Here is a 21,382-nt window from a genome sequence, read left to right as displayed (position 1 = left end):
ATGCTGCAAGGCAAATCATGGCTCCAAGTTCAAGCAGCATGTCAACCTAACCCGTACGCTCTTTCTCCAGATTCATTCTACAGACTCAACAAATGCTTAAGCGTTAAACCGCGGCGTTCCACATGGGTGATTCAGGGTTGTCCGCATGACACGATTCACGCTACGGCGAATCAGCGTTAGGCCGAGTAATATCATGCTGCAACGCCCGGGTTCCCAGTTTCAAGGGTATGCATACCTGTCACATGCTTCCTTCATCCCATCCTACATGCGACATTGAATCTAGCGCTGCTTCTGAAAGGCCTTACTGTTAATGTGTTTCGGATATCAGTCGGGTCAGGAATTCTGCCGTTTGCTCCTTGTGCAACAACTCTGGTTCTCGATCTCACGGACATTCGGGTACTTTGTCCGCTGATTCCTCTGCGAAAATGTTAACGAGTTTAAGTCAAAGCACCACTTGGCGACCTTGGAAAATGATCGCGGAGTTGTAATTAACGGCGATTGCTGCCGAGTCTGCAGTCATTTGTTAAGGGGTAACAGTATGCGAAAGATTCATCAAGGTCTGTGGTACCGCAGTCAAGCCACATCGTCCATAACAGAGCCTGCACATCACATAATAAGCCTGCTCCTGTTACCCAGTGCTGGCGGTGTTAATCATGGTGTGTGTTCATTGGAGTATTTCACAATTTACCCTGGGATTCGAATACAATTCGTAACCCGTGATATCCAAGGGTTTTATGCGCGTATTCCACAACTAATAGTATCAGCAACATCTCTTTAACGTCTTCGGGAAGCGCTCACCGTCGCGATTTACATTGCAACCGTTGACCTGGCTACTAGTATGCTCTGATTGGTGGCAAAACCATGTGAGCACCCTATCGAGCGTTTATACCTACATGATCAATAATTCGAGCTGCTCATCCCTGAAAATGTGGATTGGATGAACAAATCATCATCGTCATGGACTAACGTTCACTAAACCGCACCAAAAGCACCTGTGGAACGCGAGGCTCCGGCACAAAATTTGAGGCCTTCACGGAAATTATTTCATGGTGCGTGAGCCAGCATCTGTTTTATGATGCAAGCACATGCAAATGGTTTAGCTGGGACTTGTACCACTTGTGTATAAAAGCCAACGTACTCGGCTCAGAAAATACCATCAAGTTTCAACATTCCAACCATGAAATTCACTTCAGTCACCAGTGTCATCATTACCGCTACAACGCTGGCTAGTGTAGCCATCGCAGGCGTCATCCCCATCATTCCAAAGTTGGGGGACACCGTGACCCCTAACCTGAGCTTGAGGGACACCAATTCCTCTACCACGGACATCATTCCCGACTTAGCGGACATCATTCCCGACTTGGGGGACATTTTTCCCGATTTGGGGGACGTCATTCCCAGCTTGGATGACCTCATTCCCGACCCTTTATGAGCGTTTGACTTGCTCTAACAACGCGACAGTGTCTTGGTGAGTCTGTCTTTTCTCGTTGTCTTCCCGAGTCCGAGTTGCTGATGCACTTGCACTTGCACTTTCTAGAACATGTAAAACAATTAGCGTGATACCTGTAGGATGGCGTGAAGGAGAGCGAAGGTTGAGGGGGTCATGATCGCGCTGTCTCGTTGAATGAAGATGCTTTAGAGATGTGATGTGTTGTAAAATAGACGATCGACGAGGTCCAAATTATGGCTTTCATCGAAGTCTCTGTGTTTGATTTCACTTGTGACGTGTTTGATAGTTTGCGCTGTCCTGTGCACATGAACATCAAAAATAAGAAACAAACTAGATCGGCACGAAAACACGTATTATCTTCTCCCGCAGCATGAATAGTATCCTTGAGAGATGCAACAAACAATGACGACCGACACTTCTCGAGCCCACCTAGAACCACGTCGCTGGCGGCAGTATCAATGACAAGCTTAAGGAAAGGAAATTCGCCATCTGAGATAGTAATTAAAAATCGAAAGGGTTTGAGAATTCCGGACGACCCTAAGCTGCGGCCTGCCTCCATGTGTTACCAATGCAGATGATCTGCTGCATTGACACTATTATCGTTGTCAGCTGCTGATGGTCCCTTTCGAGTCGACCAAGGACCAGATCATTTCAAGTTCTGTTAGATGCCGACGTGGATTGCTTGGTGGTGAATGAGTGGTAGTCACGTGGTAACAAACTGTGACAAGCGTTGCACCCCTAATCACGTCAAAATATTCCGAAGATCCCCGATCACTAAAGACATACTGTTCATACTCCCATATATCTAACAACCATAGTGCAGATCAAAATCCCATACATACATACTGTAACATCTACTGATTATCCAGATATCCGACCCCAGCCCTCGCACAATGCAATGTCAATCTAAACTTGAATGACAGACGACGCATAACGATAGCCATGTGTTCCACAAAACCCATTACTCGAGAAATGGCATGTGTCGTGATATACTGATGGTGCCGAAATGTCTAGGCTGTGATCCCGAGACTAGACAGTTCCTTGCGGATCTCAGCTTCCCCCTCCATTTTCTTGAGCTGCGTCGCTTCTAGTCGCTCTCCGCGGTTCGCTTTCTCCTTGAGTTCATCGATAGCCTTCAGCTACATGTCAATGACCATCAACACGATGCAACGACAATCAGAAAAGCAAACACCGACCTTCTTATTAAGATTCCGGACCTTCTTCGCGACGGGGTCCAATGACTCTGCTCCCGGCGTTGGCGGAACGGAACTATGGCCAGGAGTCTGCGTCCCTCCTACGGTCACATCAATAGACGGTCGCACAGACGCCTCCCCAGTTGGTGTTGCAGCTCCCGAGCCCGCTTCCCCAGGTCCTTTCTCTTTCTTCTTCCCCTTTTTCTTCGGCTTCTTGTCACCACCCTCTGCCCCTGGCGCAGGCCCAGTCGAGGGCGTCTTAGACGCGGCACCAGGTACATGCCTCCGTCCCCCGTTCCCATTCTGGTAGTGGCCATTTCCGTTGGTAGGAGTGGCGCCGTTAGCATGGCCCATGCTACCGGGAGGATTCGGTGAGCGGTTGTAGCCCCGCGGAGGTGTTGCGCTGCCGCTGCCGGTGGGCATACGAGGAGCACCGCCCTCATCCTCGCGCTTGAAAATCGCTGGCGTTGCAAGGCCACGTGCACCAGGCGGTCTGTAAGCTCCTGCAGCTTTGGGTGTGGCGGGTTTAGCGGTCAGAGCCGCAGTCAATACACTGATTGAGGGCTGGGGTGCAGCAGGGATAGTCGAACCAAACGGAGGTGCTTGATCGAGTGGCGTAGGTCTCCACGACGCCTGATATAATTCCTCTACCAGCTGGACGTGTACAAGTCCACCAGTGCAATGCCAGACCTTAATTCCGTTGTCCACACGAAGACGAGGCGACAGGGTAGCTGTCAAAAGGAACCTGCCGCAGGGCGACCACTCGCAATAAGAAGTGTTCGGTGCGTCGATGGTACAAATCTTCGTCAACGTTCTTCTGTCGAAGATGTCGATTTTGCCTGCCAGGTTACCGAAGCCGGCAAGTGCGACAAGGCGACCTTGCGGATTGAATGAGATAAAGTTATGAGGAGAGGATCCAAAATCGTGAAGCGTCCGCACGCGTTGATCAAAAAGTGTAGTTTTAGCAGGCATGTCTAATGACAAAAAATGCCGGTTGTTAGTATAGTTCGTGATCTAGGGAAGGAAACAACTAACATCCATAGACAACGCCAAATTCTTTCGAGTTCGGGCTCCACGACACGTCATGAATCGGTCCCTCCTTATCCAGGGTGACCCGGCAGTCGAAATTGCCTGCTGCGCTGAGTAGGTACATACCAGTCTCACCGTAGTAGCTCATGTTCGAGTTGTCGACCTCCGTTTGTGTAAGGACAAGTGCCTGCGTGCCAAGATCGTTCCACTTGATCTGGGCGCGATCAGCCTTGTAGAAAGTTTTAGAACAGGTCGGAGCGCCAGAGAGGGTGGAAAGGCCGAAGATCTTGACAACCGCAGGGGCGCCCTGAAAAGAGTAAACTTTAGCAAAAGAATGTACGCATGATGAGGAGAGAAGAATTATACCTTCTTCTCAGCAACAAACACCGCAATGGATGGGTTCAGTCCAGGACTCAAGGAGACCATCGATGCGCCTTCAACGCGCAGCTTATCGGTAATGCCCTTCCCCCACTCAGCAGGACGGTAGACCTGAATCTCTTGAGCAACAAGACGAATGGCATGCGACTCAGATATGGTGTACTGAAGGTCCCAGTTCTCCTGCGACTTTTGTGTGAATGAGATGAGCTCCTCGCCGGTAGAAGCGGAGAAGACGCGGAGATTCTTGTGCTGTGCGCCATCTTCCAGCTTTACTGCAAAGAGGCGTGTGAAGTGAGATTCTACTGATAGCCTAGACGACAGACACGAGGCGTACCTGGCCGCTCCCATGTAGAGAGGTACGTTCCGCGCGGGGAGAACTTCAGTTCGATGATATTTGGAACGCTCAGTTCTTGGAGCATCTGCGCCCCTTCGGCAAGAAAGATCCGCACACTGCGAGGATCAAAATAAGTCAGCCGGGTGAATCGCGCCAGCACGAAGGAAACCGTACGCAGTGGGGAGCGCATAGGCGAAGAGGCGGCCATCGGGGCTGTAGTGGTATGTGCGAGCTGGAACATCGGGGACAGCGAACCCTTCTATCGGCAAGTATGTAGGCGTGCCGCCGACGAGGCCCATGCTCTTCTGCGCGCGGACTATAAGATTCCAATTACGTTAGATCAACAAACATGCTGCGGTCTGGATAAATATTTTAACGAACATGCATATTGCTGGGAGAGCTGGGAGGCCATTTTTTTGTGCTGAGAAGACGGAGGGGGCGAGAACGAAGCAAGTGAATGCCTCACAAGAGACTGTCGGTGGAGGGAGAAGATCAAGGATATAAGCACAATCAATGCACAGCTGGATTCAAACAAGATCTACTTTAGGGCAAGCAATGTAAATTGCTCGGTCCGGTTACTTGGCCTCGAGGCTTCACGCTCTCGCTATTATGTTACTGGTAACAACCTTCTTTGGCCCTGTCCGCATGGTAATCGGACAGGGCTGATGGGCCCGAAGACTAACTGGGCGGTTCTAGTGAAAGTCTTTCGCAGCAACTTGATTCTCAACAAAATTGTTAGGCGGAAGATCATTCTTGTCGAGGAAAATCGAAAGACTAGAGTCATCCTGTATTTAAGGACTTTTTCCACTCAAGATTTGACATATTTCGTCATGCATGTGAAGATGGACCTTGAAAGTGGACCATGACAGCAATCATACATTATTCGAAATCCGCTATGGTGCGTCCTTGTTGGCCAGATGACTCGCTTACGCATATAGAACAATTTTTAGGGAGACTTGCCATTTTCCACGAGTGGGGCCCCAACACGAGTTTCACGTTGAACTACCGGCATCACATCATCGGCTATAAAACCTGGATGGAGGTGGATGCCGAGGTTGCACGTGTACTCTGTCAGACGTTTGTTCAGCGTGTCACGGCATTTGTTCATTCAGCATACACGGTGGAAAATTTGCTCACCCAATCAGCTTACCTGCACGAAAAACGTTTCATCCCGGGCTTCAAAAGACCTTTAAAGCTTTCGGATTATTCACGGCGCCGACCTCATAAAGATACACCCGCTACATGATTTGCGTAATCTTGAGTCCATTAGTAGGGCGCCGAACTTCAAGTCACGCCTTGGCGATCATCAAACTTCTGATGCGAGGCGGCTCTTTCCTTAACTACCTGGCTTCTCTGGAGAGTCCTGGATGCCCAATGGGTCGTCCATTCATTTACATAAACCTGCTAAACGCACCTGCGTAAGCAAACCTGAAACTCTAAGTAGAGTCACGTGCCCCTCAAAAGATCTGTCAAGCTTTCGAATCTATTCGAATGAACTTACTTTTTGACAGCGCCGACCTCATAAGGATGCACCCGGTACACAATTTGCGTAATCTTGAATCTGTCAGGGCCCAATCTTCAGGTTACGACTTAGCCGTCTTCAAACTTCCGCAGTTACGGCTCTTTCCTTCACCACCTGATTTCTCGAGAGTCCTGGATGTCAATGGCAATTTTCACGCATATAGTCACGGTAATGTCCATAATCGCTAGCCTTCGTGTGAAGATAACTTCTGACCTGTTCATCTCAGCCTGCGCAGCACATGCTTTGGTCATCCTGTGAATGATACATACTTTGTGCTCTTCATCGTATTTCGTCGCATCGTCTCGGCCGCACCGTTCATTTACATAAAGCCGCTAAACGCACCCCTCCGTGAGCCACTATTTTGGGTTGGTTCGATGCGTTCTTGGTTGCACGCTTCGGGTAATAATCACGTACTGCAGCACCTGATGGCAATAACGTCCGCCAGAAATTTGCTCGTCTCACCTGCGAGGCGAGCATCGGATTATCGCTTGTTCAAGTCGCGACGTGCGAGTATCGAACTTGAGCAGTGGTGACCAGATAGGGTGAGACTAGCGAGACGGAGAAGGCGTACCGTAAGTAAGCCACGGCCTTGTCTCCTGATGGGGAAGACGTACTAGGTAGTAGTGATAGAAAATATAGAGGGCAGATATTCACCCGGAACACTGGTGGTGAGTGGATTCGCTAAACGATGGCATAGCAAGGGCGTGGGATGTAGAGAATCCTTCGAGACAGGACATTCCTACGTGAGTACTACAGTCATCTGTTCCTCAAAAAACGTACTCCACTGGCAGTCGTTGGTTCCATTAGATCTTCTCAGCGGCATGCCCTAACCGCGAAGACGGTCTCACACGGTTGCTAGCGTCAATACGAACCCCAAATGTAAATTCATGGTAGGTTCATATGATCCTGATTCTACGAAGCGTAAACTTATTATTTTCAAATTCTGAACACTGAAGTGAATGAGCCTGAATTCGCAGGCCAAGGTAACTCAACACTCTACTACATTCTCTGGGCGCAGCTTATGGCCTGTACAGGTCAACGCGAACTTGGACTGTACCGAACGCACTCTGCAGTTTCGAGATGTTTTCTTCAAACGGTCAAGGAGAATTTCACAGTGCAGGGTCTCTTGATATTGTCGCATTCAACCTTACCTTTGCAGCTACATGCTCATATTTAAAGCTTGAGTCGTAGGTTCTGGATGGTATGGAATGTAAAAGAATGCTTTGCAAGATTGATTGTTGCTTTTATATTTTGTGAGTTGGATTATTTAACTGAGCTTCGAGCGATCTAAATTTGACCCAGAGGGGAACACGTTAAGACCTTGACTGGACACGGGCACAAATATTACAGGTATTATCCAGTTCATTGAATCGGGAATAAGGTTGCCGGTTCATGGCATCATCCGAACGGGCCCCTCTCAGCATCTCAGTCTCAGTACGGAAATTTCGATTAATGGCCGCCGACGTGACTTGGTAGGCTATGCTACATGTACGTATATAAGATCATTTTCGAAATTTCCGTGCATTCGAATGCTACCACACTCAGGCTGAGACGGAAGTACACTGTCGACGTGTCAGCATGCGAGCGACCGATATAGCCTACTAGCATATCCCAGTCCCAGATCTTATAAATAGCACCACCCTTGTATAAACTACATGCGGCAACTGCATGCAACTTGAATTGAACATGCCATCAAACTTCTTACCGTGTCTTCACTAACGACATAGCAACATAAAATGATTGGTACACTGAACTGCACAAAAATCGAGGTTCAAACGTTCAGGCAGGTTCGACAGAAACTGTATAGCTGTGAGAATTAGATATAACGGCTCACGGAAGAGTACATTTAGCGGGTTTATGTAAATGAATGGTGCGGCCGAGCTAATGCAGTAAAGAGCACGAACTTGAAGTACGTATCCTTCACAGCCTCACAGGATGATGCATATGCTGTCGCGGCGCACATACCCGTAAAAATTACCAGACATCCAGGACTCTTTAGAGAAGTCAGTAGTCAAGGAAAGAGCCGCTTCGCATCTGAAGTCTGAATTGACTGGTCTAGGAATGTCGCTAACGGTGATAAGCTGCGACGTTGGCCGGTAGATAAGATGGAAGGCAGTGGCTCAGGCTTCAGACTACTACAAACGTATCCAAATTAAAACTATATCCACAAGCTGTGAAAGACAACATGCTAGTAAAATGTGCATATAATAAAGGCTGTCCGCGATATGATGAAGGAAAGGCACGGATCCGGATATGATATGCTTGAAGGCGAGCTTGGATAACTTCGGACTCCTCGGAACTGGTCCAGAGGCCATTTCGCATGACATCTGGATGGCACAACATTCTGACTAATGAAACAGAACTTGCAGTGTACGCCATGGTCTTCACAAATTAAAAGCAATACGAACAGGTCATTCGAATTTCGTTGTGTTCGCACCATCGCTGGTTTCTGGTATCAATGCCTGCTAGTGTGCAAGACATTGACAAAATTGTGTTTGCTTTGTTTGATCAACACAACGTGCGTCATCTTTCTCGAAAATACATATTGTTAAATTCACGATTTGCGTAGCTTTGTAAATATATCCGTCGTTTTCCGTCGATACGGTGAGGTTTGGTTCTCACGGGGTGTGAGTCCTCGAAAGGCAGTGTTTACCCCCGTTGAACTAACCTGTGAAGTGGCACACCTTCCTAATGCGTGAAATACATTCTAACTTGCTGCCGCTAGAGCATAACCCCTCCAGCGATGGAAACTCAGAAAAGGCCACGATCGATGGCGCACATGATGAAAAGGCAGTGTTGGCAAGTTAATAATGTTTTTTTTTTTCAATGTATGTGCTATAAAGTAGAGGTGGCCTCATACTGGCAGGTCAGGCGCCTAGCGAAATTAATTAAAGCGCCAAGGAGCATTGAATTTTATGGCCGGTGACATCGCGGTAAAGACCGTACGATGAACCAACACCTGCCATACCTGCAAGAACAGGCCTTCCCTTGTTAATATCAAGAGGCGTGAGTACCAAAGTCTTGCCACAATAGGATTTGGTTATGTAAGAAGGCGGAGACCGTTCACGATAGCTAGACATCCCGACACGCAGCAAGTTCATAATAGCACCTATGGTAGTGCACTTTGTGTGTTTCATTTCCGCAAGAACTTGCCAATGAATCACCGACAACGCGAGGCAAGAGATAGAATTATCCAGGTTACGCCTGCCAGACGTGCCATAGGCATGAAGGGATAAAAGGCTTCGAGATGATGTTCCATTTTCTGTTCAATTTTCCAACTTGCAAGGAATAACAAGCACTCTCCTGCATCCACTTCACCTGTACATATGAATAACTTGCGCGCACATTATAGACAAAGGCATGAGCGCACCGTGAGTTCATCCAGATTGCTACAAAACCCGTCGTTCTCATGGACGGGGCAGGTTCCTGACCAAAATTCGGGGAGACTAGTCCTGCAGTGCCTCGACCGCCTCGACAGGTTGGAGCATCTTCTGCGCAAGGAAATACAGGAGATTCGCAGTCTCTTTATGGATCGCCTCGATGACTACCAGCCAGATGTCGCAATGGAGAATTCGGGTGGATATGAAAACACCGTCGACTCCCAAGCTGGCCTCAATACTACGCCACCGTTTGTATCTTGGAACGACTCCCACTTTGTGTCACAGCCTGTACCTCATGAAACATCTTTTGGTGTCATGGGATCGCTGTCAGAAGGTACAGAAGCCTGTAAGTTGCTGTATACGGAGTCTTTTCATTGAATACTTACTGTGTACAGGTATATTGCCCGACGGCGCCCACACTTTTGCCGACTATGCAAATTGGCCTCAACAAAGCATATACTCCGAAGACGTTGACGTTCTAGCATTCCATGACCCGCATATCGCGGAATCTTCATCAGGGGGTGCGGATATTCGCCTCGGTAAATTCGTCTTCATTTGCAGCTGGTCATTAAAATGCTTACTTAATGTATCATCAGATTCCATCTATGATGAGCCCGCTGCGCAACCCTTCCAGGGCATTTATGTGGAGGAGCCTATCCCATCAAATTCTTCAGCCAGACCCGACGCGCAGCTGTCTGTCCCCGTTGTGCGGGCTAACCGAGCAAAGGATAAAGTAAGATGCACTCGGGACGGGTGCTCGGCACTCCTCAACAAGGATAGCCTTGCTCGTCATGTCGAAGAGGTGCACGAGGGCAAGATTAAGGCTACTTGTACAAACTGTGGGAAGATGTTTAAGCGTTCGTATCAGATGGATGAGCATATCCGTCATACCAGCTGTGGAAGATCCTTAGGTTGATAGATTATCTCATATCGTCGCTAGTTGATCATGATTGTGTTATTTATATGTAATATGGACTGGGTAATGTACTCACTTAATATTTGTTGAAGTGGTTCCTTATACGTGCTCTAGTGTTTGCTTGCTACAAGCCCAGCTTCAAGTTGGTGGCCAAAATTTAAAAAGTTTGGAACTTCAATGGAAGCAACGTTGGCCTGACGTGACGCGTGACCGGTGACTGATGCCCTGTGAGAACGCTGACACGCCGGGACTACATGTTTCCACAACTAGTAAGTACTCTAGCACTCTCCTTGAGATGGTCCTTGGAGGTGAGAGAGTTGAGTACGCCAACGACAAGCTCACCAGCGAGCGGTAACTCAGCGGCATCTATGCCCATTGATCTGCATCACAAATTGTTAGTGCCTTTCGAGTTCTCCGCACTAATTTTGGCTCACAAATTTCTTAGCACAGATTCCGTGAAGCAGGAGAATTAAGGGGTGCGCGTGTTGAAAGCAGCTTTATCTATGAAAATCTACAATTTGGTGAGACATGCCGTTTTTCACGAGTGGGGCCCCAACAGTGCCAACACGAGTTGGAACTACCGGCATCACATCATCAGCTGTAAAACCTGGATGCTGGTGCACGTGCACTCTGACATTTGTTCAACGTGTCACGGCATCCGTTCATTCAGCCCTTTTGTACACACCTGCAAGATAATTTTACTTACCCAAATTTACCTGCCCCAAAGAACTTTACACGCGCCGGTGCATTTTTGGTTATGCCCCTTGACTCTCCATAAAGGTGCACCCGCCACACAATTCGTGTAATCTTAAATCTATCAGGACTCCGATGTTCTTGGCCGTCTTCAAACTTCCGCAGTTGCGGCTCTTTCCTTGGTTAACCGGCTGCCCTGACCAGAGATGTCAATGGCAATTTTGCGTATCCGTTATTATTGGCTTGTAAATGAAGCTTAAATCTGACCCGTCTATCTCAGGCTGCGCAGCATATGCTTTGGTCATGTTGTGGATGATACGTGCTTGGCGCTCTTCGTCGCATTGTCCCCGTTAGACGCCACTAATTGGGACAAACATCGGTTCGATGCGTTTTAGTTACACGCTCCAGGTAAAAATCACGTAATGCAGCGCATGGGATGTCAGCCATAACACTGGAGCGGTGTATCTGCGACTGGGTGCCTGCGTGTCACGAGCGAGGCAAAAAGTGGCGAAGAGCTCTACGCTACGACTAAGCCCGAAGGACACTGAGTGGCTGGCTCAGACTAAGCTACGTTGTTACCCGCTGGTACTCCGCCCCTCGCCTAAACTCCAACATTTGGAGAACACAACTCGTCTCACAATACCAGGCGAACATCGGATCATCGCTTATACAAGTGGCAACTTGCGAGTATGGATCTTGAGTAGTGGTGACCAGATAGGGTAAGACTAGCGAGACGGAGAAAGCACACCGTAAGTAAACCACGACCTTGTCGCCTGGGGTAGTGGGACATTTCTATGTGAGTACAATTATCTATTCTTCAAACTCGGACCAGTGGTAGACTCCATGAGGCCTTCTCATGCCCTAACCCCGAAAACAGTCTCGGCGGGTTTCAATCCCGATTTCGAGTGAATGTAAGGTTTATGGAAACTCTAGGTCTAGTCTACGTAGAGTCTATTATGGGTCCTGTCTGGGGGTGTGCCAGCCGCCCGGCCAGATTGAAGCGGAGTTCAATTCCAAATCGGGGCGAGTCAGCTTGTAACGCCTACGGTATACCACCCGCCGCCTCCCGCTTGCTGTTTCCTATGTTGAGAAAGACCAAAAGATTCGCCTAGAAATCTGGTGGTGCTGGGTGGTAGAAAATGAGGCGCCAAGGAGGTAGAAATTCCATAAGGCTGAGGAAGGAGGATGTCATCTTTGATCATACTGGCTGAGTTAATGAAGCGGGTTAAAGACAAATATAACAGGCCTGCGAGTTCGGCTTCATTGGAGAGTCCCGCAAAGAGAGTGACGACATCCATGGCCCCGCCGGGTGCGTGGTCATCGCGGTGAATGTCGAGGAGCTATATTAGGCCTGGTGCTCAGCGGTCGTGCCGCACCGTGGTAGTCCCGATCATAATGCTACCCAAAGCGGCATATCGGCATCTGCCAAATTTCAAATTCCTCGCTTGGCCTGCCAAATCACTCTGAGTTCGACCAGTCTGACTACGTCAATAAATTCTCACCATCTCAAATTGACGCACAAACAGACTAGTTACGAGTCTAGACGAGCTAGGGGCTGGCGCAGTCGTCGTGCGTGTGTGTGAGTACTCACTGGGCGTGAGTCGTGACGCGTGACTTCCAAGCTGACTCACATCTTCCTGATTTGGAATTGAACTCCGCTTCAATCTGGCCGGGTGGCTGGCACACCCCCAGACAGGACCCATAATAGACTCTACGTAGACTAGACCTAGAGTTTCCATTTCCCGGACGTCCTCGACTTCGAATGGTAAGCTCACGCCAACTACGTGTCACGTGATATGTAGGATCCATGAACAAATTATTAACGAATTCTCTCCTTAATAGGGTTTACATTAGCTAATCGTAAATTTCTCCCTATATCCCGACTTGGCCCTACTTCGAAGTTCCGGGCGGTTTTCTCAGAACGGGCCAGGAAGTTCACACATTCCAGTGTCCCGCTTGACATCGTCTCCCGGAAGCCATCATGTCAAAATTGTTGCTACTTCCACGCGACTTCGGTCTTTACACAAACTGCCGGATTGGGCTACACGGCAATCTCTGGCTCGTCTCGGCATCTGCTTGATAACGCCCAGATTCACCGATTTTCCACGAACCTAAATCCCTGACCAAATTTTTGTTGTGCGCAAGAACCTTATACATGTAGCATATGGTTCGTCGGCAGTCTAATTGGACTTTGTGAAGATATGAGATGCGTGCTGAGGGCATCCTGATCCGGTATAATCATATGGCCTGTTATGACCGCCAGCGGATGTGACTGGAATGATACCTGGCAATCATGAACCATGATAAAGACATCCTAGCGTCTGGAAAAAGTGCTCAACCTAAGTTTCTTTTCTATTTGTGGACAAGTATGCAAAACCCGGGAAGTTCCTGACGTAAATGATTGCTTCAAAGAGTACGGCTTTTGGCCTGTCATGTCGCAACGGAGTACGACTACATTATTTGGCGCGCCACCATGGCCAGATTGATATAAAAGAACACTATTCCATCACTCCTACATTCATACAACCTCCCGTGCTATCCAGAACTTGTTACTCAAGGATTTAAAATGAACACGTATCTGCAAAGGTAAGGTTGTTCTACGCTTCATACAAAACATGAGCTTACCATGGATGTACATTTAAGGCCTCAATATTCACCAAACACCCCTCAGTTAACGCCGCCTTCAACGTCCGGGCATGTCTCGGATCAAGACTCGATGAGATCAGGCCTGCAATCATGTCTCGAGCACCTTGACCGAGTTCATGATAGGATGAACTGTGTCTACCAGGAAGTCCTAGAGATCCGCGCCCGCATTACAGGGCTTCTTCTCACCTGTCAAACGGAGATCGTCATGGGGGGCGGGGGTATATTAGATAACAGCATGGATTTCCAGGCAATCGTCGAGAATGAGCCTCAGACCATCTTGCAAACTGCGCAAGATGAGCTACATGCTGTTTCACCGTCGCTGATTCCACCAGTGCTCCCTATCTCGGCAGAGCAATCAGCATTCCAAAACCAGCCTTTGAACCTAGAGTATGGTCCTTTAGGGTTTAGTGCCCCGCCAGATCTTCCCGACGATAATGTTCCCCAAGGTAAGTTCGGAATGTAAACAGTCATTCCTTAAAATACTTACAGTGCGCGACCAGACCTGTTGCTCAGTGGAACCTCTGGTGTTGTCGTCAGCCATGGGCTCGATGCACCCGGGTTCCTGCCTCGGTCCTCTAATGCGAAGACCTTGTCCAAGTCTTCAGGAAGTCACGACCAACAAAAACCTCTTTCTATCGCAAAGGGCAGCCAAGATAGAGTAATTTGTACCTGGCTTGGATGCTCAAGAGCCGTCAACCAGGATAACCTCACTCGTCATGTGAATGAGGTGCATTGGCGGAAGGTCAAGGCTGCCTGTGCTCACTGTGGAAAGGGATTCGCGCGCCCTTACATGCTAAGGGACCATATCTGTCGGGGAAAACGTAGAAAGGCATAGATGTTTTGCTATACATATTACTAAACCCGAATTGCGCCGTATTGAAAGACCTACAATATGAAGTTCTCAAAGACATAGAAATCAGGCAATGCAGCGCGTCAATACAAACAAGAATCAACATGATTACTTCGTGTACAGAGAGCATAGCGCTGAGTCGAAGTTTGCTGATGACGATCTGTGATCTTGTGATTTGTCTTTGACCCACGGTAGTACTCAGCCCCAAAAGGCACATGACCGAGGAAGGGATGTGATTTGCGAGTGGTTGATCATTTCGATCGATCGATAGTTTTAAAACGGAGTTTGGACGGAGTGTCAAAATCAACGGTGGATCCCGCGCAAATCCCGCGGAGGCAAAGCCCCCACGGTGTGCACTCGGGTGGGTGCGACGTTTCCCGTCGTTGTTTGCATTGACGTCAAACAACAATGGGACTCAATACTCACCAAATGTACTTCAACCTACTCCTAAGCGCTACCTACCATCAGGCGGTCCAGCATGGATTTCAAGACCGGCGCAAAGGCTGAGCACAATGAGAGCATCGCTTGCAGGTATGTCTTTCCCTTCACTCTATCCCCTTATCTGATCATATGCAGCCTTTCACACTGTTTGCAATGACACAAGCACACTTTCCAATACCCGCCAGTGTACCTGCATCCTGCTCACTCACGAAACATTCCTTACTCACTCGACACCCAGTTCATCAATGCCTCTCGGAGCAATACACAAGAGTTAACTACGTTTTCGAATCCGAACTCTACCTTTGGCACTCCTGTTTCCTTGTCGGCACCTCTCCGTCCGTCTCCCCCCGCGCAGATGCTTAGATAACGTTTAGACAACCTGAGTCTCGACCATTTGTCTTTATTATCTCTCAGCGTTGACCATTCCTCTGCTTGCGCACATTCTTCGCCTGTCTATTTTAGCTACCCACCCGCCCCCCGAGGTCTCCCTCTATGTCTTTCCCTTGATCTGTTCTGGTTACCTCACAAGTTTCGTTCTCGGCGGCTGGTAGTGTATGATATAGTCAGCGAGGTTTTCTTTTGCATGTACAAGCTGTCAGTTAAAATTTATGCAGGTCCTCCGAGCATTGAACCGGAGGTACCAGCTCGCCCTAAACTCTATCTATACGAGTGCCCGTCGCCAGCGCAACCTGATTTAGTCCATGGGCTGTGGAAACTCTAGCTGACCTTGTCAGGTGGGAAACTCATAGGGCTAAGAGATTCAGAAAAAACCGAATTTAGCGTTTCATTTCTCGGACATATAAATGAAGATCGCTTTGAGTCTGTGACCGTAGACCGCAATTTTATGTACCCATACGAAAAGGTCACTGGCATGAGCCTGAACCTGTGTTCATCAATATTTGATGATGATCTGACCTGCCCCGAAATAGTTGCTGAAATGCCCAGTCAAAACCGCATATACTTGTGCATGGACATGCATTTATACATATAGAAGGAATGCACGCAGTGATGATGGATGGTTCCTAATGGTTGAAACCATTGAAAGGCTATTTGCTGAGTATCAGCCAGTCACAACTATTTTTTTTTTCTTTGTAGATGCACAAGGGATCAATTTGTGATCCTGCCCAATACATTAGCCCCCCACAATTGCGTCAAAGTAAGCTAAATTTCACTCCAGCGAAATGGCATTCGTGTTGCAGTGCAGGCAAAGATGCACTAACCAGTAACCTTCCTCGATGCAATCATCGACAAAGCACTATGGGCGTTTGATCACTAACTGTGAGATTGGTGTGGGATTTCGGAGGACGGCGGCCCTTGCTGGCTTTGGCCATTGCAGATTCCTTCGCAGCCATGATGTCACCGACTCGCCGTGGCTCGGATTCTACCGAATTTCACATTCCGATGCTGTGCCGTTCATGCCGAACGGAAACGACGAACGAAACGACTGACTGGAAAACGACTCGTTTTTGACAGAAACATGAAAACAAATTCGAAAACAACGACGAAACCGACTCGAAAACACTACTGTGAACCTGGCTAATATACAGGATAGAGGTCGTACCGCGTTTTCCAGGGGAATGAGACTATCTTTGGAAGCGGGCCACTGTACGTAATGCAACTCTTCTCAACTTGGAATCGTGAATGACGATACTAATCAGTATTGATGCAAAGTGGTAAATAAGACTTTTACTCTGCAACGTCCTGCCAATTAATCCCACACAACAGCTACAAAGATTTATCCATTGGATCATGGTCCAGCCCAGATCAGAGCTGCCATATATGCCATGGGTGTGGAGAATATAGTATAAAGGCTTCGCGGCAGTGTTCAATTTTGTGTTCAAATTCCCAACTCCCCCAAAGGATACCAAATAATCTCCTGCATTCGCACCGCTTGCTTCACCTACCACCTAGAGTCTAATGATGGATAGGTCACGCGCGAATCGCAGACAAAGACGCGAGCGCACCATAAGTTCATCCAGATTGACACTACGAAGTCCATTGTCCTCAGGGTCAGGGCAGGCCCTTGACCAACATTCAATAAGATTAGCCCTGCAGTCAGGTCTTAAGCACCTCGACAGGTTCGAGCATCATGTGCACGAGGAAACCAAAAAGATCCGCAGCCTCTTTATAAATCTCCTTGACAACTGTCAGTCAGATGTCACGACGGAGAGTTCGAGCAGACATGATAGCGTTGTCGACTCCCAATCTGGACTCGATGACCTCGATGACATTGAACTGTCTTTATCAGGTTCCCCCAAAGGTAAGTTGCTGTATACGAAGCCTTCTATTTGAACACTTACAGTGTACAGGGTTATTTCCCCACGGCACCCGCAGTTTTGTCGACCATGTCACCGCGACTTGGCCCCAGCACAGCATGTACTCTGAAGGACTTCTGGCATGCTATGACCCGCGTGTCACGAGATCATCATCAGATGTTGTAGATCCTCACCTCGGTTAATTCGCTATCATTCACAGCCTTTCCTTTAAGCGCTTACAATGTATTCTAGATGTATCACTCCATAGGACGTCCGATTCCGTCCATGCGCCCACTGCGCAACCCTTCGAGAACGTTTATTTCGGAGAACATGTCACATTAAGTTCTTCAGCCAGACCCGGCGTGCAATTGTCTATGCCTGTTGTGCAGGATAGCCAAGCAAAGGAAAAGGTACAATGTACCTGGGATGGGTGCTGGGCATTTGTTAACAAAGATAACCTCACTCGTCACATAGAAGAGGTACACGAGGAGAGGATTAAGGCTGTTTGTACAGGCTGTGGAAGAAAGTTCAAGCGTCAGTATCAAGTGAATGAGCACATCCTTCGGACTGGATGTGGAATATGGGCATAGATTGTTATCATGACCTTGTACAACAAAGTAGCCATGATCGTGCTAATATATATCGGGCGCTGTCCAGAAGTACTCACAATAATTGTTGACGTGATTCCTCGTAAAGTAGATGTGACTCAGTGATCTAGGGGGAATGCTAGTGTTTGCTTGGTACAATGCCACCTTGGTCACGGTGACTAAAAGCGCAGCGTCGACTGCAAAGGATTAATTGTTCGGGTGCCTAGCGATCCCTCACACGGTGGACTCCGGCAACCTTATGCTACAGACTCCTACCCAGTCGGCGGTGTGTAAAGAGCCTTATCCTAATAGCCAACAGCCAAACCAAATACAACCACACAGCATTTACCAGCATGTAAATTGCTCTCGGTCCGGTTACTTGGCTTTGAGGTTTCATGCTCTCGCTATTATGTTACTTGTAACAACCTTCTTTGGCTCTGTCCACATGGAAATAGGACAGGGTTGATGGACCTGGAGACTAACAATGACCGACCGACCTGGATGACAATCTTTCGCAGGCTGCACGCTTCTCGTTAACTTGAATGTATATACTTACGAGTCGGTTTGAACTTTGTACACGTACCCGCGGCAGGTGCGGAGTTGGCGGGTGCAGGTAGGTGCAGGTACGGTGTTGAGTTTCCGACTCGCGGTGTTACCCGTGCGGAACCCTATCAAATTGCAACAATCCTCGACAAAATTGTTAGGTGGAGATTTCACTCAAAGTCCTTTTTTCCACTCGAGCTCCCTGATATATTTCATCACACATATGTTGAAGAGCCTTGACAGTGGACCGTGATAACTCAATCATAAAGTTTCTCAAATATTTAGTGGTGCTGCTGGTGCGTCTGTACTGGCCAAATGACTTGCTGACATATTTAATATACATTTTCGGGGAGACATGCCATTTTTCACAAATGGAGCGTCTACCAGGTTACCATGGAACTGCGGCTTGCTGACGCATCCGTAACACGTTTTCAGGGAGATACATCATTTACGAATAGAGCGCCTACCACGAGCTGGAACTGCCGGCATCGCATCTCAGCTCTAAGACGGCCGACGCCCAGGTTGCACTATTTGGTTGCGCAACGTTTATTCACCCTGTTACGGTATCCGTTTATTCAGCCTTTTCGCACCTACACCGTGAAACTTTTGCTCACTCAATTAGCTTACCTGCACGAAGAACGTTGTATGCACCGGTACTTTCGGATTTATTTGGGGGAAATTCCCTCTTTAACGGCGCCAACTCTATGGAAGACACACCCGCCACACAATTTGCGTAATCTTGGATCTATCAGGCTCCAATGTTCAAATTACAACTTGGCTGTCTTCGAATTTTTGATGCAACACGGCCATTTCCTCAAGTACCTAGCTTCTCTAGAGAATCCTGAGTACCAATGGCAATTTTCACGCGTATTCAGTCACGGTAGTGTCCATTGTCACTGGCTTGCAAATGAAGCCTAATTTCTGACCCGTTTATCTCCGGCTGCGCAGCATATGATTTGGTCATCCCATGAAAGATACGTACTGTGTTCTTTGTCGCATCTTCTCGGCCGCACTATTTATTTACATGAACCTGCTAGACACAACCCCTCCGTGAAACACTATTTTGCAAACTACGTCTTTGGTTGCACGCTTCGGGGGAACGACTACATAGTACATTTTCTGAGCGGAAATTTCAAGAATCAAAATCGGTTTATGCTCTTGACAGGGTAACGTGAACTTGGAGTGTACCGTACACTCCGCTTCTTTCGGGCGGTTTTCTCACAAAGTCATGTACATAGCATAGGGTCACCGGTTACCATTAATATTGGCAGTCTAGTTGGACTTTGCGAAGCCGGGATGGGCCGTTGTTCGAATCAGGAACATCTAGGTAAGGAAATACGTGCACGTGGAAACGTCACACGCCTCATTATGAGCGCTGATGGATTGAATGAAAATAAAAGTCACGCTCAACCCAATTTCCTTTTTCTATTTGTGCACATGTCTGCGGGCCTGCCCCTCCTCCTGAGCTTGTGTGCCACCGTTCTGACAGAAGTATGGCCGGTGTAAGTTTACGTGAAAACGCTCAATCATAGTGCAGTATGTGTTACGTTGGCCTGCCATGGCATAGTAGTCAAACTCCAGTGTACAATATAAAAGAAGAGACACTAGTCCATCACTCCTACATTCATACAACCTCCTGTGCCATCCAAAACTTGCGACTCAAGGTTTTAACATTATTTGCAAAGGTAAGGTTGCTCAACGCTTAGTAGATTCAAGATCAGAACACCAGCTTACCATGGATATACGTTCAAGGCCTAAATCGTCACTGAACGCCCCCAGGTTGATGCCGTCTTCAACGTCAGGGCATGCCTCGGATCAAGACTCAATGAGATCAGGCCTGCAATCATGTCTCGAGCACCTTGACCGAGTTCATGATAGGATGAACTGTGTTTACCAGGAAGTCCTGGAAATCCGCGCCCAAATTACAGGGCTTCTTCGCACCTGTCAATCGGAAATTACCATGGGGGATGAGGGCATGTTGGATAGCAGCATGGGTCTCCAGGCAATCGTCGAGAATGAGCCTCAGACTATCGTGCCAATTGCGCAGGACGGGCTACATGCTGTTTCACCGTCATTGATTACACCAGTGCTCCCTATCTCGGCAGAGCAATCAGCATTCCAAAACCAGCCTTTGAACCTAGAGTATGGTCCTTCAGGGTTTAATACCCTGCCAGACCTTCCTGACGATAACGTTCCCCAAGGTAAGTTCGGAATATAAACAGTCATTCCTTGAAATAGAAATACTTACAGTGCGCGACCAGACCTGTTGCTCAGTGGAACCTCTGGTGTTGTCGTCAGCCATGGGCTCGATGCACCCGGGTTCCTGCCTTGGTCCTCTGATGCGAAGACCTTGTCCAAGTCTTCAGGAAGTCACGACCAACAGGAACCTCTTTCTATTTCGAAGGGCAGTCAAAATAGAGTGATTTGTACCTGGCCTGGATGCTCAAGAGCCGTCAACCAGGATAACCTCACTCGTCATGTGAATGAGGTGCATTGGCGGAAGGTCAAGGCTGCCTGCGCTCACTGTGGAAAGGGATTCGCGCGCCCATACATGCTAAGGGACCATATCTGTCAGGGAAAATGTAGAAAGTCATAGATATTTTGCTATACATATTACTCAACCCCGAATTGCACTACTTCGAATTTTGACAAATCCCCATGATATGGAGTCCTCGAAGGCGCAGAAAGTCAGGTAATGTGTGTCAGTACAAACACGATTCCATACGGTTACCTCTCGTACGGGCTGGAGGGAGAGCATAGCGCTGAGTTGAAGCTTGCCGGTGATGTCGATGATCTGTGATCTTGTGGCCCACGGTGATACTCAACCCCAAAATGCACGTGGCTGAGGAAGGAATGTGATTTGCCGAATTTATTGATCATTTCAATTAGCGGTCGAGTTGAAAAAGTGTTTGGACAGAGAGTACTCGTGGAAGCGGCTGATCCCGACGTGGAAGCAATTCGCGTGACTAATAGCCCATGTGACTGCATCCTCGAATTCTACTTTTGGCACTCCCGTTTCCTCATCAGCGCCTCGACGTTCGTCTTTCCCTGATAGGCTCGCGAGCCGTATATAGGTAATATGAATTTTCTGTTTAAACAGACATTGCAGCTTTCCGAGTCCGAGTCGTCTTGCCCAGTCCCATCTTGCATATGCCGCCTGTAGGT

General features: G+C 48.1%; 7 protein-coding genes across 7 annotated transcripts; 6 read left to right on the top strand and 1 right to left on the bottom strand.

Annotated features, from left to right (window-relative positions):
- The first annotated feature begins 952 nt into the window (after positions 1 to 952).
- EDB93DRAFT_707366 (uncharacterized protein) lies at positions 953 to 1,551 on the top strand. Its single transcript, XM_041457169.1, has 3 exons — positions 953 to 1,049; positions 1,101 to 1,468; positions 1,538 to 1,551. The coding sequence occupies exon 2, from the start codon at positions 1,178 to 1,180 to the stop codon at positions 1,430 to 1,432; it is 255 nt and encodes an 84-aa protein (XP_041304863.1). The 5' UTR covers positions 953 to 1,049; positions 1,101 to 1,177; the 3' UTR covers positions 1,433 to 1,468; positions 1,538 to 1,551.
- Positions 1,552 to 2,095: 544 nt separating this feature from the next.
- Positions 2,096 to 4,949, bottom strand: EDB93DRAFT_1164080 (eukaryotic translation initiation factor eIF2A-domain-containing protein). The gene is made up of 7 exons (XM_041450122.1): positions 4,766 to 4,949; positions 4,559 to 4,700; positions 4,385 to 4,500; positions 4,039 to 4,322; positions 3,679 to 3,979; positions 2,647 to 3,617; positions 2,096 to 2,589 (listed from the first exon to the last, which is right to left on the bottom strand). Exons 1-7 carry the CDS (start codon positions 4,794 to 4,796, stop codon positions 2,461 to 2,463), a joined length of 1,974 nt encoding a protein of 657 aa, XP_041304862.1. The 5' UTR covers positions 4,797 to 4,949; the 3' UTR covers positions 2,096 to 2,460.
- Positions 4,950 to 9,587: 4,638 nt separating this feature from the next.
- On the top strand, positions 9,588 to 10,492 carry EDB93DRAFT_1164067 (uncharacterized protein; the record flags this gene model as incomplete). The annotated part of the gene is made up of 3 exons (XM_041450121.1): positions 9,588 to 9,632; positions 9,682 to 9,825; positions 9,883 to 10,492. Coding segments are annotated over exons 1-3 (490 nt in total), but the record flags the coding sequence as incomplete, so codon positions are not given.
- Positions 10,493 to 11,030: 538 nt separating this feature from the next.
- On the top strand, positions 11,031 to 12,362 carry EDB93DRAFT_1106193 (uncharacterized protein; the record flags this gene model as incomplete). The annotated part of the gene is made up of 6 exons (XM_041447590.1): positions 11,031 to 11,140; positions 11,176 to 11,274; positions 11,324 to 11,614; positions 11,728 to 11,806; positions 12,140 to 12,204; positions 12,245 to 12,362. 6 exons carry the CDS (start codon positions 11,031 to 11,033, stop codon positions 12,360 to 12,362), a joined length of 762 nt encoding a protein of 253 aa, XP_041304860.1.
- A 1,159-nt stretch (positions 12,363 to 13,521) lies between these two features.
- On the top strand, positions 13,522 to 14,376 carry EDB93DRAFT_1106192 (uncharacterized protein; the record flags this gene model as incomplete). Its single annotated transcript, XM_041447589.1, has 2 exons — positions 13,522 to 13,987; positions 14,042 to 14,376. The coding sequence occupies 2 exons, from the start codon at positions 13,522 to 13,524 to the stop codon at positions 14,374 to 14,376; spliced, it is 801 nt and encodes a 266-aa protein (XP_041304859.1).
- A 2,070-nt stretch (positions 14,377 to 16,446) lies between these two features.
- On the top strand, positions 16,447 to 17,759 carry EDB93DRAFT_1164046 (uncharacterized protein). The gene is made up of 4 exons (XM_041450120.1): positions 16,447 to 16,505; positions 16,558 to 17,092; positions 17,142 to 17,285; positions 17,340 to 17,759. The coding sequence occupies exons 2-4, from the start codon at positions 16,750 to 16,752 to the stop codon at positions 17,675 to 17,677; spliced, it is 825 nt and encodes a 274-aa protein (XP_041304858.1). The 5' UTR covers positions 16,447 to 16,505; positions 16,558 to 16,749; the 3' UTR covers positions 17,678 to 17,759.
- A 1,902-nt stretch (positions 17,760 to 19,661) lies between these two features.
- Positions 19,662 to 21,144, top strand: EDB93DRAFT_1164035 (uncharacterized protein). Its single transcript, XM_041450119.1, has 3 exons — positions 19,662 to 20,416; positions 20,477 to 20,888; positions 20,949 to 21,144. Exons 1-2 carry the CDS (start codon positions 19,953 to 19,955, stop codon positions 20,811 to 20,813), a joined length of 801 nt encoding a protein of 266 aa, XP_041304857.1. The 5' UTR covers positions 19,662 to 19,952; the 3' UTR covers positions 20,814 to 20,888; positions 20,949 to 21,144.
- Positions 21,145 to 21,382: the final 238 nt, after the last annotated feature.

This window comes from Suillus bovinus, assembly GCF_016758785.1.
Source record: "Suillus bovinus strain UH-Sbo-P2 chromosome Unknown EDB93scaffold_55, whole genome shotgun sequence".
NCBI classification, from domain to species: domain Eukaryota; kingdom Fungi; phylum Basidiomycota; class Agaricomycetes; order Boletales; family Suillaceae; genus Suillus; species Suillus bovinus.
Note: the sequence above shows the minus strand (reverse complement) of the source record. Positions and strands in the feature narration are given on the sequence as shown.

Excerpts from the sequence above, each read along its gene's own strand:
- EDB93DRAFT_707366 (XM_041457169.1), top strand. The coding sequence starts at position 1,178 with ATGAAATTCACTTCAGTCACCAGTGTCATCATTACCGCTACAACGCTG.
- EDB93DRAFT_1164046 (XM_041450120.1), top strand. The coding sequence starts at position 16,750 with ATGATGGATAGGTCACGCGCGAATCGCAGACAAAGACGCGAGCGCACC. Across the intron at positions 17,093-17,141 it reads TTTATCAGGTTCCCCCAAAG|GGTTATTTCCCCACGGCACC; the intron begins GTAAGTTGCTGT and ends TACAGTGTACAG. Across the intron at positions 17,286-17,339 it reads TGTTGTAGATCCTCACCTCG|ATGTATCACTCCATAGGACG; the intron begins GTTAATTCGCTA and ends AATGTATTCTAG.
- EDB93DRAFT_1164080 (XM_041450122.1), bottom strand. The coding sequence starts at position 4,796 with ATGGCCTCCCAGCTCTCCCAGCAATATGCAT. Across the intron at positions 4,701-4,765 it reads GCTCTCCCAGCAATATGCAT|TCCGCGCGCAGAAGAGCATG; the intron begins GTTCGTTAAAAT and ends GGAATCTTATAG. Across the intron at positions 3,618-3,678 it reads ATTTGGCGTTGTCTATGGAT|ACATGCCTGCTAAAACTACA; the intron begins GTTAGTTGTTTC and ends TTTTGTCATTAG.
- EDB93DRAFT_1164035 (XM_041450119.1), top strand. The coding sequence starts at position 19,953 with ATGGATATACGTTCAAGGCCTAAATCGTCACTGAACGCCCCCAGGTTG. Across the intron at positions 20,417-20,476 it reads CCTGACGATAACGTTCCCCA|AGACCTGTTGCTCAGTGGAA; the intron begins AGGTAAGTTCGG and ends CAGTGCGCGACC.